This window comes from Lates calcarifer, linkage group LG24 (assembly GCF_001640805.2).
Source record: "Lates calcarifer isolate ASB-BC8 linkage group LG24, TLL_Latcal_v3, whole genome shotgun sequence".
Taxonomy (NCBI): domain Eukaryota; kingdom Metazoa; phylum Chordata; class Actinopteri; family Centropomidae; genus Lates; species Lates calcarifer.
In genome coordinates this window covers 7,062,683-7,080,681 of record NC_066856.1, presented here as the reverse complement: position 1 = coordinate 7,080,681, position 17,999 = coordinate 7,062,683, and the positions used below count along the sequence as shown (strand labels likewise).

At 41.0% G+C, this 17,999-nt stretch overlaps 2 protein-coding genes across 2 annotated transcripts in view; both read right to left on the bottom strand.

Annotated features, from left to right (window-relative positions):
• The window catches only part of LOC108900801 (importin-4), a 50,235-nt gene that overhangs the window by 11,900 nt on the left and 20,336 nt on the right, over positions 1-17,999 (bottom strand). The window lies entirely within an intron of this gene.
• On the bottom strand, positions 5,500-17,016 carry LOC108879187 (importin-4). The gene is made up of 30 exons (XM_018670381.2): positions 16,714-17,016; positions 16,299-16,385; positions 16,040-16,119; positions 15,880-15,921; positions 15,547-15,676; positions 15,232-15,411; positions 14,986-15,051; positions 14,776-14,877; positions 14,538-14,621; positions 13,763-13,918; positions 13,576-13,629; positions 13,220-13,329; positions 12,955-13,063; positions 12,572-12,701; positions 12,294-12,407; positions 11,762-11,875; positions 11,434-11,557; positions 11,210-11,321; positions 10,982-11,109; positions 10,448-10,525; positions 10,279-10,336; positions 9,748-9,853; positions 9,269-9,462; positions 9,068-9,118; positions 8,308-8,433; positions 7,846-8,072; positions 7,605-7,737; positions 7,326-7,430; positions 6,153-6,222; positions 5,500-6,024 (listed from the first exon to the last, which is right to left on the bottom strand). The coding sequence occupies exons 1-30, from the start codon at positions 16,777-16,779 to the stop codon at positions 5,894-5,896; spliced, it is 3,267 nt and encodes a 1,088-aa protein (XP_018525897.1). The 5' UTR covers positions 16,780-17,016; the 3' UTR covers positions 5,500-5,893.

Genomic DNA, 17,999 nt, shown 5'->3' with positions numbered 1-17,999 from the left:
TTCTTTCAGCTCTTCTAATGATATCCACATGATCTCAAGTCAAATGGTACCACCTGAAGAAGCTGATAATAATCTGACCAAGCTCCACTTCCATGCTAAAATCTAGCTGTAGCCTGTCAACTGAGTATGTTCAGTTCAGTGGAGAGACAAATTAGAGACCTCAGTTCTATTTAATGAAACTCTGCTTCTCTCTCTTTCAGGTATCCAGTGAGTCAGGACTGCAGCCTGCAGAAGGCTCATGTAAGAATTCTTCCTCTTGTCAGACACATCGTGTTAGTTTTTCAGATCATGTTTTGGCAGGACAATAAACACATGGTTTACTTCAAGCTGCCAGCTATTCATTGTTTGTTTCTCTATTATGTGTGTGAACAGCTGTATTAGATGTGATCCTGGATTCGTCCAAAGAAGACAAATCGATAAGCGATGTGATCACCCCATCAGCAGATGGTGAGTCTCCAATGGAGTGACAGACAACAAATCAGTTTGTGTGAATATGTGTGTGTGTGTGTGTGTGTGTGTGTTTGTAGGTCTCCTCAGGTGGATGCCCAGATACTAATGGAGCCTATAGCAGAGGAAAACATTGAGATGCCCGAAGTGCAGACTGACACAAGGAGAAGCAACACGCTGAGGTGCTTCACACTGAAATACACACACACAGAATACAAGCAAGCTTACAGGCAGCTGTACAGTTTTTCCACAGAGAGTTGAATATACCTGATAAATGGCTGGTAGAGGCAAACACCATGAGACCAGCCATTGTGAGCTCAGTCATGCTATGGGAAGTAGAATGTGTCCACCTTGAGGGCAATCTTTTTATACTCCACTCCAACAGTCACCTGCAGTTGACCTACATCCTAAGCTGTTTTACATCTCCTTTGAAATTCCAAGCAGAGAGCAGGCAGCAGGCCCAAGGAATGCATTCGCCTGCTAATGTCCTCTACAAGGCTTGGATATCAAAACTGTACAGTATTATTAGTGTAAATATCACATATTTTTTCCTGTTAGTGGATTAGATACAAAGTATTTGTTTTTGCCAGCATTACAGTGGTTGTCTGTGGAAAGTCCTCAACCTGAATTTGCCTCTAATGTGACATTTTGACTGCAGTAACACAAGTTGCATTCATAGCAGCAGCAATAATCATTTTAGTCTTGTGTAGACTTCATGCACAACATTTCTGTTCCACCATTATTAAAATTTAGAAAAAAATGAATAGATGTTCAATTTCAGAATTTGTTGGCATGACTGCAGTCATATCTAATCTTACCAAAACAAAAATGTTGGAAGCTTGATTCATATCAGTACCCTTGGTTGAGTCCTACCATGCATTACTCACACTGCTTGTCTTTTTCAGCTGGCTCTCCTCTAACCTGCAGAGGTTTGCAGATATCACCTTTGACTCTCTGCTGCCCCCAGAGACTGATCGCACATTGCAGCTCACACATTCTACAAACTGCTCGGTGAGGAAATCTGAAGCTGCTGTTTTCTTTAACAATGAACAAACATTTTCCCTGATCATCACTGACTAGCACTGGTGACTGAAATTTATTTCACGCAGACAGTGATAATAAAGGGGAGGCTGTGTTATAATAACTTTGACAGGCCGATATTTACAAGCGAAATCATTTGCATATTTGAGAAGCTTCTGTAAGTTAAAGCTGCACTTTGAATCTTATTAAAAAATATATTCTTTTTCCGTCCAGTGAAAACAGAGATAACACTGTTTTAATCAGGTTTCCTAACTGACCTCCACAGTAACATTCAGTGATACTTCTTTCCACAGAGCTGCTGTCTGCAGGACAGGTGACTGTGCAACAGATTGAGCCCTACAGTAACATGACTATAAACTGCCAGCGCTCAGGATGACTGCCTGAACACTCCTACAGTGACTTACACTAGCACCTCATAGAGATAGTTATTACTGACACTTTGTTCAATTCGTTTTTTTATTCTCGTGAGGATTATAAATTTCATCCTGTGACCTTTTTATTAACATGAGATAATTAATCCTCACACTCATACATTCATGTGTTCTTTTTAAAACCAGTGTTAAATTTTTAACTTTTTAACATTTTTGACAGGAGGGTAAAATATTGAACTCAGTATTTTTAAGAATGTTTTAAAAGATTTTTAATCCGGTTCTAATTTGTTCATGCAGTTGTTTTAAAAATATATTTACACAATGGGTTTATTGGTGTTATATTCATATACTAATACTGAAGTTTTTAACAAAGAGGTTGCACATTTTGTTAAAGTTTGTGTCTTCTGTAATTTAACTAAGCTTTTTTTATAGAATTTGTATCTGCTGTGTGAATTTTTATCTTTTGTAATTATTTTAACTTAGATTTTTATTAAAATTCCATTTGCTCAGTGGAACAACATATGATCTTGACATCTTTTTCCAAGTTCTACTCATTTTCAGACCTGAGAAGTTTTGAATTTTAATTGTTTTTTTTGTCTGAATAGTTCTTAGGTTTGTAATGTGCATTAGCATAAACACAATCAAAATCTTAAGTGCATTGATTTGTTTTTTTTAAACATGTATTGATCCTTTATAAATCCCAGAATAATAACAAAGAACATAAACACATTTAAAATGTGTTGCTTTGGGCTAAAAAAAAAAAAAAAAAAAAAAAGCAGGAAAAAACTCCAGCAGTGTGTTGTTAATATTCAGATTTGAGCTGATGGTGCAGAAAACCTTACAAAAATCCCTGAAATGTGACTTGAAAGTACATCAGTTCTTCCCCGCCTCCACGACCATATTGTGTCTCCCTGGCAGAAAATTTCTGTCTGACTTCATGCCTCAATAACCCAATTAACATCAACATAAGGGAACGTACTTGTGATAGATTCAGGTTGTAGTGGTATGCTAGGAAATGTCTTTCCACTGCTACATAGTGTATTGATATAAAAATACGGCATCTAAAACAGGGTGACTACTTTTTCCTATTGTGTTTCCCAGCTTGCTTCATACAAGTGTGAATGCTCACAGTTAACAGGTAAAAGTCTGTTTAAAAGCAGCCTGATGATTAGTCACCTCCTCCATAGCTCCACTGCTGTATTACTGGCATGGCAGGACAAAATGTTTACAGACACAGACACAGCGACACACTGCCGGGAGAGCACAGCCTGGTTAGGGAAGCCAAAGTTCTACTTGTGTAACTGCAGTTGAGGGCAGGTGTTAAAATGGGAACCATCTACATATATATACACACACATGTTTATGTGTGTGTAGTTTGGATAATTAACTGCTTGACTCTTGTGATGACCAAACCTTTACATCACCCCCTTCCACAGCGCTGACGTTCAGCTGGTACCCATGTGGGAGGATTTATTGCGGCTGCCCATGGAATGTGTCATGCAGAGTGCAGGGTGCTGGTTTAGCGGGAAAAGACCCCTTTTGTACAGACAGCACGCGTGCTCAGCTCAGCACGGTTCTACACATGTCCCACGTTTGTGTCCTAAGGCAGGGGCTGTTTGGAGTTACAGCAAGAACACATTTTTTTTTAAAGCTGAAAATGTGGTGGTTTGCTGTAAACAGCCCGTACATCTATCAGTGACCCTGAAGTGACCTCTTGACATTATGTCATTTGTTATGTATCCAAATTAATCTTTTTAATGTATCACTACTAAGTCATAAATATATCAGTTCTATATAATTTCCTCACAGACTGGGAGTACTTCAGATCACATATTACGTCATTTTACACAAAACACACTCGAATAAAGTCTCTTGACTTCACCCTGGCCTGATCACACTGCCAGTCCACACAAACACCTCTGTCCATTCCCTGACAGTCTAATAAACCTAACATCTGAGTGACACATAACACACACTGACACCAGCTGATTATATCAGCCAGGAGGGCAGAGCCTAAGTCTGTATGTATTAGACCCAGCACACTCGCACTTCCCATCAGTCCAGAGAGGAAGAGAGCAGACCAGCCAGAATCTGCAGCAACACACGCCACTGGAGACAAAAGGTGCAGAGTGACACAGATAAGGAAAAGAGGGAGAGAGACCCATCACATTGTTTTTAAGATACCGATCAGAGAGTCAAGCTGGCGGCAGATGAGACAAAAGGCCTGGAGGAGGGAGAGGCCGACGCGGAGCAGACCTCAGGAGGATCGGACAGCCCGGCGGGCAGAGAGTCCCCCGAGCCGCGTGGCGGCATGGTGCGGATTGAACTGGAGTGGGAGATCCCCATGTCAGTGACGCTGCCCATTCAGGTGCAGCCTGACCTCACGCATCAACCCTTCCCCTTCCTGGACACGACACTGGCTGACCTGGGCATCCAAGAGTGAGTGCGCTCCCGGCAATGAGGAAGTCTTTAAAAAGCAGTTTCAGGTAGATCTCTTGACAGTTTCATGTGCGCTTGTGTGTGTGTGTGTGTGTGTCCAGGTCAGAGGTGAAGGAGAGGGTAGTGTGGGTCGACACCAAGAAGACACAAGTGAAGAACAAAGCAGGGAAGCTGAAGGAGAAAGAGATCACCATCCTGGAGGTATGACTTAAAGATGACAGGATGCACACTTTTAAATCCATTTTCAAGAGCGAGGCAGTAAAGTAAATGACACAAACACATTTGAGTTCTTCTTGCAGGTGCGAGTGAAAGCTCAGAAGCCTGGAGAAAAACAGCTCCAGGAAATCCTGTACAGCACCGAGGCCCACACGGACCGTTCCTTCTGCCGCACTGGGATGAACATCCTGCCCTGGAAACAGAGATGTACAGGTCTGGATGCACTTTAAATGACTTCAGCGCATATAACCTTGCATTATTTCACAATGTGTTAAGCTTTTTCTGTAACTTGTTTTGTTGTTACTCCACTGCCTGCGTAGCTGTCACAAATGTGTGGTATTTGCTCCATCATGTTGAGGACATACTGATAAACGCTCATTTAAAAAAAAGACCTCTCTGCGTCTGTGTCAGGGGAGAATGGGCTGACGCCGGTGCAGATGACGATGGCGATGGACATGGAAAATCAGCAGCCTGTTTTTACTGAGGCCCAGGGACAACGGGAGATCTGAGGAGCAGCGAAGAAGTCACTGAACGGAGAGCATTTTAATATGAATCGCTGAGCAACCCAAGTTTGGTTACTCTCTAAGCTAACAACTGTTCAACAAATCCATGGCAAAGTCAAATTTTTAACTCCATTTTGATTCCAAAAGGCAAGTTTACATTTATTTAGAGGATTCAAAGTGTCGTCAGTTTTTTCTTTCTACATCAAGGCAAGGTTGAACTAGCTTAGCATAAACTGCACAGTGAAATTTGCATTGGAGGATCAGGTTAAGTTTTTGTAACATTTGTAAAAAAATTCTTGCACTTGTCAAATGTGTCAGAGGATGCCACTGAATTGTTTTATATTAAAAAAAAAAAAACAGCACCAAGTTCCAAGTGTAATAATCTCCCTTCATAAGCAGTGGATGAATTTCTGAGTAAAGCAGAAAAAGCAGAGAATGTATGGGGACTCCCAAGTTAAAGTTGACTGACGTACACTAGGAGATGGGAATGAAATATTACATTTATCAGGAGATCAAATTCATTGCTTCACATTCTGATAGCAAAACCAGACGTCTCTCCAAACGGTGGCAAAGAGGCAAAAAAAGCACTTTGCAGGAATAACTGGAAAACAGAATATAATGGTAACAACACAGGATGGTAAACCAGAATTCTTAAAATAATAAAACTTCAAAATAGCATGCACATAAGCAAATAAATTAATGGTTGATACTCATATGCAACTGCTGAATGTAATAATACCTATGTCAGATTGCTGAAGTGCTGTATTTAGATCATTTCGTGGAACCGTTACCAATAACAGTCCCATTTTCCACCTACAGTATAAAAATTTGTTGTTTTGGCTGCCTTTCACATCAGAGCTGAAGGACGTGTGTGGGCTATGAGGCAGAGATGGCAGTACTGAGCTTGGCCTGTTGCTCTCCGGCAAGTGAGATCACAGCTGACTGGAAGTCTGCCGAGTGGTGCTGGGCAAAGTCTTTGATCAGCTTGGTCACAGTGTCCTGCGTTTCTGTATAGAAGGAGCAGTAGAAGAAAAACTTTGTGATATATTTACTCTTGGGTGATAGCTTCAGTGTATTAACAGCCCGCTATAAAGTGCTGCCTGTTAGCCATCCTGATTTTAGTGATGACATTCACCTTTATCAACATCCTTGTTGCCCAGGACATGACTGGAAGCAGCGACTACGGGCTTCATTAGCTTCACAATCTGAAAAGGAAAAAAAAATGTAGTATTAGTGTCCAAGTCCATGGAGCAAATGCACACGTTACACAGTGACTGAGACATGACTCATTTTTAGCACTGTTATCCAAGCATGTGATGTTTGCTCTGAATCAAATGTGTACATCCTCCATTTTGATGTCTTTGCTGAATTTATGAGTCTGACTAACTGTTTAGGATAGCATCATCATGAGTTGAAATACTGTATGCATAATGCAGTAGATTGCAGGAATACACTGTGTAAAATCTAACATTTAATAAAATGACTGAAGGATTGGTCTGATAGTTTCTGCTTGTGTTTCTCAGTTTGTTTTTCCAGGAAAATGTTACAAATTTTGGTAACACTGCAGTGTTTCTGGCACATCAAACCTTTCAAGCATGAGGGGAAAAGCATTTAGAGAAAATTAATAACAATTAATCAAATTAAAAATTAAATCTAATACTGTGAGGGAGCTGCAGGCATCCCATTACTGCACAGTTCCTACACACACATTCCCAAATACATACCTGCACTCAGACACCAATTATTAAGTTCAGTTATTTGGTCAGTGGTTCTTTTTAAGGTGTTAATCTGCTAAAGATGGATACTACTTAGTTGATTGATGCATTAGTTTGATTTATTTTCAGGAGATATTTTTGTTTGTCACACTTTCTGGTTTGTTCCTGATCACTCTGTCTCTTTTAGTGGATTTCCTAGGATCAGCATTATCATGGAGGTGAGCCCATGATGTTGGGCCTAATGTGCTCAGTCAGCCTTGTTGGGGCAGACCAAATGGACTGATGAGAGGGGGGACGTTGGAAAGAAGTTGGTGGTGGTCTTAGGAAAGGCAAAGATTAACTACTGAACTACTCTGCATGATATACTAATCATCCCTTGTTGTAGACACCACACATTTTTGTATTTGCAATGGTTGATGTTAATGCCTTTATATACTAGGTGGGTGTCAGTTTGTTTTGTTTTGTTTTTTTTGGTCCCAGTGGTAAGCAAAGGGAAATCTATTTGTAATAAGTCAGTAAAAGATAGAGCTCTGCCAACATTTCCTTCCTGCTGGTCGTACATCTCTGCCTGTATAGCTTTCTGTATACTGTACCAGATCAGGACTGTGTGTGTAGAGCATAGCCAGGCAGCTGAACACAGTCTTGTTCTCCTCCAAGTCCTCTTTAAGCGGAAGACGAGCCACCAGAGCAGGCACAACCTGCCACAGAGCAGAGGATGTGATTTGACCGAACAACACACGCAGAATCCTGTTGTTAGCTGAGTTTGTAGTTCATTTTCTGCTTGTGAAAATGTGTCGTCAGTAGTCAAGAATACTTGTGGTGGCTAGAATTAAAACACCTTAACATGAGAGGCGTAAATTATAATAGTGTACCTGCTCCAGAGGGACAGCACCCATATTACTCAAGATCATCCTGCAGAGGGCAGCACACAGGTTGTCAATCACCCTGAGGTCTGACTCTTTAGCCAGCAGGTTAGAAAACACAGAGAGCATCATGGGGTAGTCACTGGAGCACACTTTGCTAAGGAACACGTTTATGTGATTTTCTTTTAAATTGTGCATTAATAACACAACACTACTAATACTGAAACATACAGACAGATAAGAAGGATACGATACAACGATGGGTCCAGCTGCCTGGGCCAGACATCCCAGTCCAAACACGCTGTTGTTGCGAACCTCAGGATCACTGTCTTTTACTCCTGCCACCAGCACAGGGAGCAAACGATTGGACAGTCTGCCTGCCACTCCTCTGCCCCCAGATACACTCACAAGAGCCTGCAGGATTTCTCCAATGGTACCCACAGAGAAAGAGCGGTCTGCCACTGTGCATGAGGATTTCTTGGAGGTAAAAACAGAAGACAAAACGTTAGTCTGATGCGGACTGAAGCAGGACACACAATTGTGCAAATAATAAGAACAAACTTGTTCTGTAGATATGAGGCACCTTACGGATATAGAAAGTAAATCATTCTCCCTGCTGCAATTTGTGAGAAGGGGTACATTATAGTAATACAGAGGACTGGGATAATTTTGTCTGTTTAACTCCTATACTTGTCAGTGTGTCCAGACTCACAGCTTTGCTCATGATAAGAGGCAGTAGGTCATTGAGGAAGGGGGCGAAGCTGTCTGCAGGAACAGAAGAGGCCAACAGGGGAATTCCCTCCCCAGCAAATTCCTGGAGCATGGCATCATACTCCGCCTGAAACAGACAGTACATCCACGGGAAGCACACACAGTTATTGGACAGGAATGTGGACATGGAACTACTTGTGACATCTCTTACAACATGGTCCTTCACACTGACCAATAGGTTTATGAAGGTCTCTCTGGTGTAAACAGGCCTGTGTTCACAAACAGTTCTCTTTTCATGGGCAAGGGTCTATTTTCCATACAAATCCTATGACGTTCAGCGTTGACAGAATTCAACATCCTCAGTGCAAAAACACCCTCAGTGCACAGCTAATTCAAATTCAACGTTTGGAACGCTGCAGCGCTCGTCAATGCCACTTCTCTCTCAACGGTCAATCAAATTCAAGAAGGCCGTGGACATACGATATCAACACTGTCAACACTGGCTGAGGAGCACCTGACCCTGGCGGTCAATGACAACCCAGTTCTTTACAATTTAACACTGGAATTTTACCATGATCAATATATGAAATCAAGAGCAAGGAAGGATGTTGGCATGTCTGTTGGGATGTCAGATGAGTCCTTTTGTTACAGAGACTAGATGCTCACAACAACAACCAAAAAAAAGCAGAAGTGTTAGTAGACGTTTTTTGGAACCTAGCAACAAATGTTCATGACTCATATGCAATGAGAGGACATTTAACCTGTTGGTCTTCATCATCAGCCTCATCACCACCACCATCCTGACAAACAGTCTGCAGAGACAGAGAGAAAAGAAATAGAGAAATGACAGAGGGTACTGGCAAAGCTTCAACCTGGTATATTATTTATGTGAAATGGTTTCAAACTTCAGTTTTGGAAAATGATGTCATCTCCTCATCCCTGTTAGTCTCTCCTCCTCTCACCTTCTTCTTGAGCACGTCGCGGATGACGTGGCTGATTTCCTTAAGGTGTGAAGGATTTTTGAAAGCCTCTTCCTTGCAGGACTTGATGACATTGTTCATGGTTTCCAGGACGCCCATCACTACCTGGCGCTCGTGCTCTGTCCGAACTGTTTCCACGAAGCAAGGAAGCACCATGTCCAGCAACTTAAACAGGGCTGTGTGAGGGACACAAGAATGTGGAGGAAAAAAAAATAGCTAAAGGCAACTGCATTAATACCCATTTGGCATTAAACTAAGGAAATGTGTATGTTAGTTGTCCTCCACCTGTTTGCAATAATATGTAATCTTACAGTGTAAACCTGCTCAGATTTCAGTTGTTCTATCTGCCTTAATGTTGTTCATTTAATTATCCTGACTGCAGCAGGAAGTAGCACTGCCCATATCTGTATTTCCAAAAATTAATAACAGTAGTGTAGAGTTCCTGAGACAAAGAGCTTTACCCTGGTGGTTGGCCTCTGTGGGATTCTCCTTCCACACTTTGTGCTGAGCTCGACAAAACTGGCCAATGGCTCCAAATGCTGCCCTGCGGACATCCTCGTGGGGATACTAGGGGTAGGGAAGTGAGGGCGCATACAAAAGCATTAAGTTACAGCACAGTGGGTAGCGTTACATAGAACAAACATGCATATACACGGGTTAATGGCAGGTTAATGCTGTCATAGGCAGAGAGACATCACACCAAACATCTTACTAAACTGAGAAAAATGAAAAGAAAAAAAAATAAATCACGAATAATTAATTTACAGTAACTATACTGGACACCTTTTAAAGACTGGAGTTTGGATAATGACAAAGAATTTGTTGCAAGTTCAGAACTTGCAATTATAACACTGCCTACAGACAACTCCATTTATAAACAGACACAGATCCATGGAGACACAACTTATACACAAATCCTGACCACGAAGTGCCCTACACAGCCTATTATACAAAGAGGGATGATTGGGCCAGCCAGCCAGCCAGTGACTTACATCTCTCATCTCGTAAACTTGTTGGAAGCTGGACTCCAGGAATGGTTGAAAGGCAGCGCTGTCAGAGGAGACCACAGCAACGCAAGATAAATACTACAGTAACATAAAGTCGCAGGCTTTTAAAGAACATCTGAGATCCTGTGTAGGAAAATATGTTGAAAAAACTAACCCTGTGTTGAAGGCTATCTCTCCCAGTGCATCACAAGCATCCTCCTTCTCATCAATGTAGGCATTCTCAACGCTGAACCTGATAGGTGGATAAATATGTTAACAGATGGAGTGACAGCAGTCTTTTGCCCTATAAAGGTGGTAAATATAGTCCAGACCGTAAGTGTGTGGACAGTTTCACATTTTTTGTTCTCTATTCAAGCATATTTGAAACTAGAATTAGTGTCTCACTATTGTAACCCTCTTCCAACCTCTTGAGTAACTTTCATCAGGGTGTTACATTCACAAGAATGGGACAGACTGACGGACCAAAATCACTATGTTTTATCAGTCACTCTAGCTGAGTGCGGTGTAGTTCTTTACTGCAGAACTCAGTTAATGTTTAGTGCCCCTTGCTCACAGTCAAGTGCTCTAAAACAAGGTCACCTGGTCAAATCGAGCACAGGAAGCACAGAGCCTGAAGAACAAAAAGTGTGCAATGACCTAAAAACATAGGTCTGAGCTATATATGTGTGAACATGTGTGTGACTTCTACCCTGCAACATCGTGAACATCCGTCTCAGTCTCATCTTCCAGAAAATCATCAACATCTTTTTCTTCCTCTTTGTCGTCCTCATCGTCGTCATCTAGCAGGACAAATGTCTTGTCCTCCTCAAGGTGTGCCTGAAGAGATACAGAGAATGAAAAGTGAAACAATGTATCATATTTATATCATGGATAGTCTCTTACACAGCTTTGAGGGTGCTGCATATATATTTCCTACCGTGATGCCTTCATTAGATTTGAGGGCGAGCAGCATGACTGTTGTAATGGCAGTGAGGTGAGGAGTTAGGCAGTCAGGGCTGACTGTGGAGACAGCAGAATATAGACTGTACCTAAAGGAGAAGTTAGAGGAAAAATAAGGAAATTTGGAGCAGATTTATGCTATCCTATACTATTATTTCTGAAAACAACAACGCAGAAAGACAGCTGTGGTGGGATACATACGTGCAACGTCTCAGGTCAGGGTCATCGATGGTGTCAGTAAGGTTGAGACCCAGCTGAACACACTCTGCAGCGAGAGGACTGAAGACATCTTTACCAATGGTACGAGCCAACACAGAAAGGGTATCTGACAGCAATAACAAAACATGATCAACATCCATTCATTCATTCATGCTGCGGAGATTGCTGTTGAGTCAGAGCTAGTATTTTATTGTCTTTAGTACAGAATAAAAGAGAATCTGTACCAAAAGGGGGAAGTCTTACAATGTTCTTGTTGTAAATGTACAAATACAGCTCTTCCTTCAGATGCGTATCTCTGGGGTTTACCTACCCAAGGACTGAGTTTGTAGAGGCCTCATTTCCTCTGTGGTAGTGGTCAGGAAGCCCTTAAGGCTTTCAATAACTGGAGGGAAGTAGGGAACCAGCATCTCTTTGGCAGCATTGGCTGTTAAGACAGTGATTCACAATGGGTCTTAGGTAATTTTCATTACATTTGTTCCAAGCTTTTGTGTACCAAAGTGTTTGTATGTTAACATTTCATCAACAAACCCTACTTGATAGTATTACTGAATAGCACCGCTTCACCCAGAAATTACCTGGTGTATTATCTGGAGAAAGTGTAAAACTGCTTTTCTCTCTCAGCTGTCCATATCCGATAGGTTGAAATGAACCTATAGACTTGCAAACCAATGCTAAAACTTGTACTATTATGTTGACCACATAAATCTTTTTCTGTCTTTTAGTATTACATTGCCAAAATGAGATATAAGGTGTTAAGCTTAACCTTTAGTTTACACAGTAAGCCATAAAAATTACATGATTATTTTTTGTGCAGGGTTTTGGACAAATCTTTGACCTCTTACCTATGGCACCTATGGCAGACACAGCGAGCTCTTTTATCTTGAGGTTTTCGGTGTTGTTGAGGGCAGACAACATAGTGTCCATGAGGGTAGGCAAGTAGGGTTCAATATCTGATCCTATTTAAAGAAAAAAATTGAAAGAGAGAATGAGATTTTTTTTTACATTTTGAACAGCCTCATCTGGGTTTTTTTAAATTGATGTCAGGAAAGTCTGTTAAAGTTTCATGTCTTCTCTTGTCATGGACAAGATATACATTTATAAACCTTTTTTTTTAGCTTACCTAGGTTCTCCATGAAGTTCTCTAGGGCATAAAAGGCCTTGGTAACGTGGCCGACCTTGGCCTGGTTCAAGGAAGAAAGGTATCCCAACAACAGAGGCATCAACTCTGCACAGTACTTACTCACTTCAGGCTAGAAAGCAGAGGTAGAAACAGAGTGAACAACAGAAAACAGAGAAAGAAGAGTATTCAACCCCAAGATATGCAGGGAGTGCACCTGCATTACTACTACACTATGTAAGCAGTACTCCACATTGGTATTGGTCAATGACAAGAGTTAAAATATTGTACTGTAATTTCCTACATACACAATCCCAGTTTGAAAACTGTTCAACAATATATATTTCTTTACATTTTTTAAAATTGTGATGTGTGTCCTGACATACCTGTAAATGTTCGGAGAACTGTCCCAGGGCAAAAAGGCCAGCACAGCGCACTACTTGATTACTGTCAGAAAGACTCTGACACACTGTCTGCAGCACTGATGACAGCATCCTAATATAGATACAGACACACAGGTTAATACACTGATTTCAGTGACTATTATTAGTTAGCCAGTAGACCACCCATCACGAAGAATATGAGTCCTCAGAGAAAAAGAAATGATTAAGAGACTAAGTCGAGAAAAAAAATGATGTCAACCGAACGTACTTGGTGCGTATGTGGTCAGCACATCCTTCAGCCAGCACAGCAAGACACAACAGACCCCCCTTCCTCTGATAGGGGTTGTCACTGGCAAGGCAGGCCTGAATGAGGGGCATCTAAAACACAATACAATAAATTGTCAGTAGGCAGGTATACAAGTGTGGACTAATCTAAATTCAGTTATCTAAATCAGCATGAAATTATATCCTCAATGTTAACTTTGAATGAAATGACTCAGTGTAATGTGAAAAGATTTATCAAGACCAAAATGAAACCTGCAAATGGAGCTACAGTGTATGCTTTAGTTCACTTTGGTGCAACACATCATGTTATTGTTCAGGTCAAACGTCTATATTACTTACCAGTTGTTGGAACAGTTTCTCTGGAGGCATATGGAGTGCCATAGTGTCAATAATCTGGAAATATAGAAACAATCAAACAAGTTAAATCTTACTTGGAGCTGCACACTGAATCAACTGAAGTTTCTGAAAAACAGTCCACAACAGAGGACACACTGTATATCAACACAATTAAATAACTTCTCCCCACCTGTGCAGCACAATGTTTGGGATTGTCGTTGTCTGTGCCATCTCCACTATCATCCTCGTCATCTTCTGGGTCCTGCTCACCAGGTGGGGGAGCTGCAGTGAGTATAGGGAATATGGCCTGCAGGATGGGGTTCAGCAGCTTCTGCTTCAGCACAGTCTGTAAGGGTAGAGGAAAGGAAAGGGTATTTTGTTTTTCTGTGTAGTGAATATAATGTCAGATACCAAGCTGAGCATTTTGTTTCTAGTTGAGCTGGTTGACACTGCATGTAGTGAGCCAGAAAAGTCAATTAGAAATCACATCTTTCTTTTGTTTGCATGTAATAAAAAAACTGCACAGAACTATGCAAATGTAGGACACCTGAACATCTTTATTCACAATGAATTATGCCACATTTCAGTTAATGAGTTGTGTGGCTTATGACTTGTACTTTATCTGCAGCTCTTAAAGCTACACAATAGCTTACTCCCCCAGTGAAAAAAGAAATAGACACTTTAATTTTTTAATTAAGATGAAGAAATTTCCCAGAGAATATAAGAAAGCTAGTTTACAATTTTCCCAAAACAGGGGAAAGGAACACCTTTGTACTTGAGTGCAAGTGGGAAATGTGTAAATATCTGCAGTAAAGAAAATGTGTGTGAGGCCAGAAGAATAAGTCCAAATGTCCAAAATGTGACACTCCACAGTTCTGGTAAGTGAACATTTTGGGAATAAGAGAAGAGCCCATAAACACTAATGAGGGTAGGAAGGTCCTAACCACTGAGGAGGGTGACTTTACCTTGCTCTTCAACTTGATGAGGAAGGCGATGCAAGAGAGAGCTTTCACACGCAGAGAGTCATTCAGTGTGGTGTCACTGCCCACCTGATACAAACACACATACACGGTTAAAATTCTTGTGTATGGCCCAAAGAGTTGCAGATCATGAACATTATTTGTATGTTCAAAAGTTAAAAATGAAATTCAGAACACAAAACTGGGAAGGAAAGACATAAACAGATAGACATTCCGCTCCTACCTCCAAGCAGAAGCGGACAATGTCAGCAACATGAGGGAGGATGATAGACACCTCACTCTCCATGAGCTCATTAAACACCTCCATGGCCTCACTGGCTTGGTCCTATCCAGACACAGACAAACCCAATAACTGAACAGGTCTGATTTATCCATACACTTGAATGCACAAATGACGATACTTGACAAATGTCTTTAAAATATCATAATTTACCTGATCTGCCTTGATGAGGTGTTTCAGAGCGACAATCAAACTTGGGATGATAGAACGCATCTGGTTCTGTGGGGCAGCAAAATGATAATTGTTAACCAACCAAAGTTGTGACGTACCAAAGGTAATGCATTCACAAATAGAAATCTAACCCCTCTATAATTTGTTATAGTAATTGTTAGAATGTCTACACACTATTTGCAACTGTACTTGCTCTGTATCAAGGTGAAAGCAATAGCACTGCCTCACCATCTCTTCTGAGCCAGTGTATGCAGTTATGGCTGTGAGGGTGAGGATGCAGTAGTACAGGGCTGTTGGGTTGTTGTGGTCCTGCAGTACAGCACTAAAAAGCTGCAGCAACTGGCAGTAGTGAGGCTTGAAAAGTTCAGGGTTGGAATCCATCACCTTATTCAGCAGCAAGAGGCCAACCTGTTAGGACAAAAGAAATTTGATATTGTAAGGATGTTATAGACAAAAACCATGTAAGACACAGGAATCCATTCAATTGTTTTGACATCTAAAAAGACCTTATCTATCTTCCTAGCTGTTTCATGAGTCCTGTACCTGTCTGTCATGAGGGTTGCTGCTCTTGGTGGATTGACTGAGGAGCTGCAGAAGGGCAGGCCAGCGGTCCGGTGTCTCATGTTTAACCATCACTGCGCACAGCTGGGAAAGTGAGTGCTGCACTGTGTGCCTGCATAAAAAAAGATACACAGACAGAACCCCGGCTTATTCATTCATGACATTTCACAAGTACGTATAACTACATACTGCAAGTAATATGGGGATACTGTATGCTTTATGTGACATCTCTATCACCTGTGTATCTTTATCTGTGTTAATGTATTTCAAAACACATAAAATAAAGCAAACAGACCACTGCATTGTATAGCTTACTCTGATTCCTGCATGAAGGCCTGCAACACCACCCCCTTGAGGCTGTATGAGCAAAGAAGACATCACAGTTACAGCTCATTTTTTACTTACTTTTAACTGTAGCAACTGAGTATAATTTGGCAACAATTGGAAAGTCCTAACTGAAAAGTTATGAGCAAACCTCTCTCTGTCATTAGGGCTAATCTTCTTCCAGTGTTTCTTCACTCTCATCCTCAGCATCACTGCAGCTGACTGACGAATCTGAGAGGTAAAATGAGGAAAGGATATCAGGTAGCTTACATACGTGGACACATGCAGGGACAAGAGCTGACACCCATCACTCTCACATACACATTTGTATTCTGGAGAGGATACCTGGATCCCATTGGGGTAAAATAAAAATAAAAAAATCTCTCACTGCTCACTCATACACACAATACCTGAGGGTTTTGGGAGCTACTCATGACAGCACACAGGGCTGGTATAATGGCTGGATCCTTGAAAGCCTGTTTCAGCTGGGCTGTGGCCTAAAAGAGGAAAAGGGATCACAATAAGTTCGACTGGCTACCACAACTATTGTAGAAATGACAGGACAGCAACATTAGTGCGTGAAGCCAAAAGACAATGTTTAGACATACATAAAGTTTAAGGTACTTCACTAACACCAAGTAGCTAACAGTAGAACATAGTGGTGCTAAATACCATGACAGTTTGCTAGACGTATCTTACCAGACGTTATCTTAGCTAGGTTAACTAGGTTAACCTAATAACCGTTACCTTTAACCGTTATTTTTCAAGCTTGTCGTCGGTCTAACAAAGTAATGCTAACTTAAACAAAGTTATTTGTGGCATCACCTGCTGAATGACTGCATTGTCAGGCTGTGTCAGCTGTAGGAGAATTTGCTCAAGTTCTTCTGTCATCTCGATCGTTAGGAGCTATCACCTTCAGCTAATCTGTTGCGGCCGTTAACGTTGATATTTCTAATAAACCTGGACAGACTAACTGTCCGGTCGCGGTGTGGCTGCTAGCGACGTCCCAGTCACCTGTCAAACATGTAAACAATGCCTATGTGGGCGGTTTCGATTGCTAACTACCGAGTCTGCCGTGAAAATTCACTCTTAAATAGTCGGATATGAATGAAGTTGTCAAGCCGAAAAGGTAAGTCTGACAGACTTAAGCTCGGTCTGGTCCGCTAGCGGTTCAACTGCCAGCACGCGGGACAGAACCGGCCACGAGTTACTTGTGGGTGTAGTTAAAGGGACCAACAGCTAACAGTGTTTGACTCTGATGGAAACAAACAGCGCCGGCAATAGGACAGGAGGGCATGTTGCAACACGTTCAAGTAATGAGCTTCACAGGCATTTATTATCCAAATGAGCGGTGGATTATTATTATTATTAACTCAAGTAGTGAACTTGTGCATCTTTGATATACTTACGTATTACTGTGATATTTACATTTTATGTCATGTAATGTAAAACGTCTACTGCATTTTAAAGTTTCAAGGTTCAACCAAAACTGAGGTTCTTCAGTTTGATATAAAACCAAGAAAAGCAGCAAATGGTCACATTTTGGAAGTTAGAATCAGGGATTAAAAAAAAACAAAAAAAAAAAAAAACTTTTTTTCATAATAAATGGCTTAATTCATTATCAGAAATGTTGCTAAGTAATTTTCTGTCGATTCACTGCTTGATTTATTGTTTGAGATTTAGTACAGAAATACCCAAAAAATCTTGGAGACACTATTCCATAGTTTGTTCATTAGATCATCATTAAGAGGCACCTTCAGTGGGACATACCTAAGTATATGGATCCCCCTTAGTAGCAACAAAGTATTTCTAGTCCTTATAATGTCTCTGGTAGTACATAAATATGTATAAGGATACCTCTCAGTAGTAAAGATCTGGGTGTATGGATGTAAGGTGTACAAGGGTGATTAAAATATTTCAGTATCTGTACTGATATGTGCAATGTCTTTGAGCCTCCATATACCATACCCTCATTTAAATACAGTAATGATCAACCTAAAAATACAATTCAGATTACACTATGTTAAGTAGTTAAACTTTGTCTTAATTCAACACCTCTAAGATGGTGTAAACAAACCTCAACATCATAGGTATTAGAAAAGAATACTTTA

Coding starts and splice junctions, on each gene's coding strand:
- LOC108879187 (XM_018670381.2), bottom strand. CDS start 16,779: ATGACAGAAGAACTTGAGCAAATTCTCCTACAGCTGACACAGCCTGAC. Junction 15,922..16,039: donor AGCCCTAATGACAGAGAGAG/GTTTGCTCATAA, acceptor TTGCTCATACAG/CCTCAAGGGGGTGGTGTTGC. Junction 15,412..15,546: donor GCAACCCTCATGACAGACAG/GTACAGGACTCA, acceptor TTGTCCTAACAG/GTTGGCCTCTTGCTGCTGAA.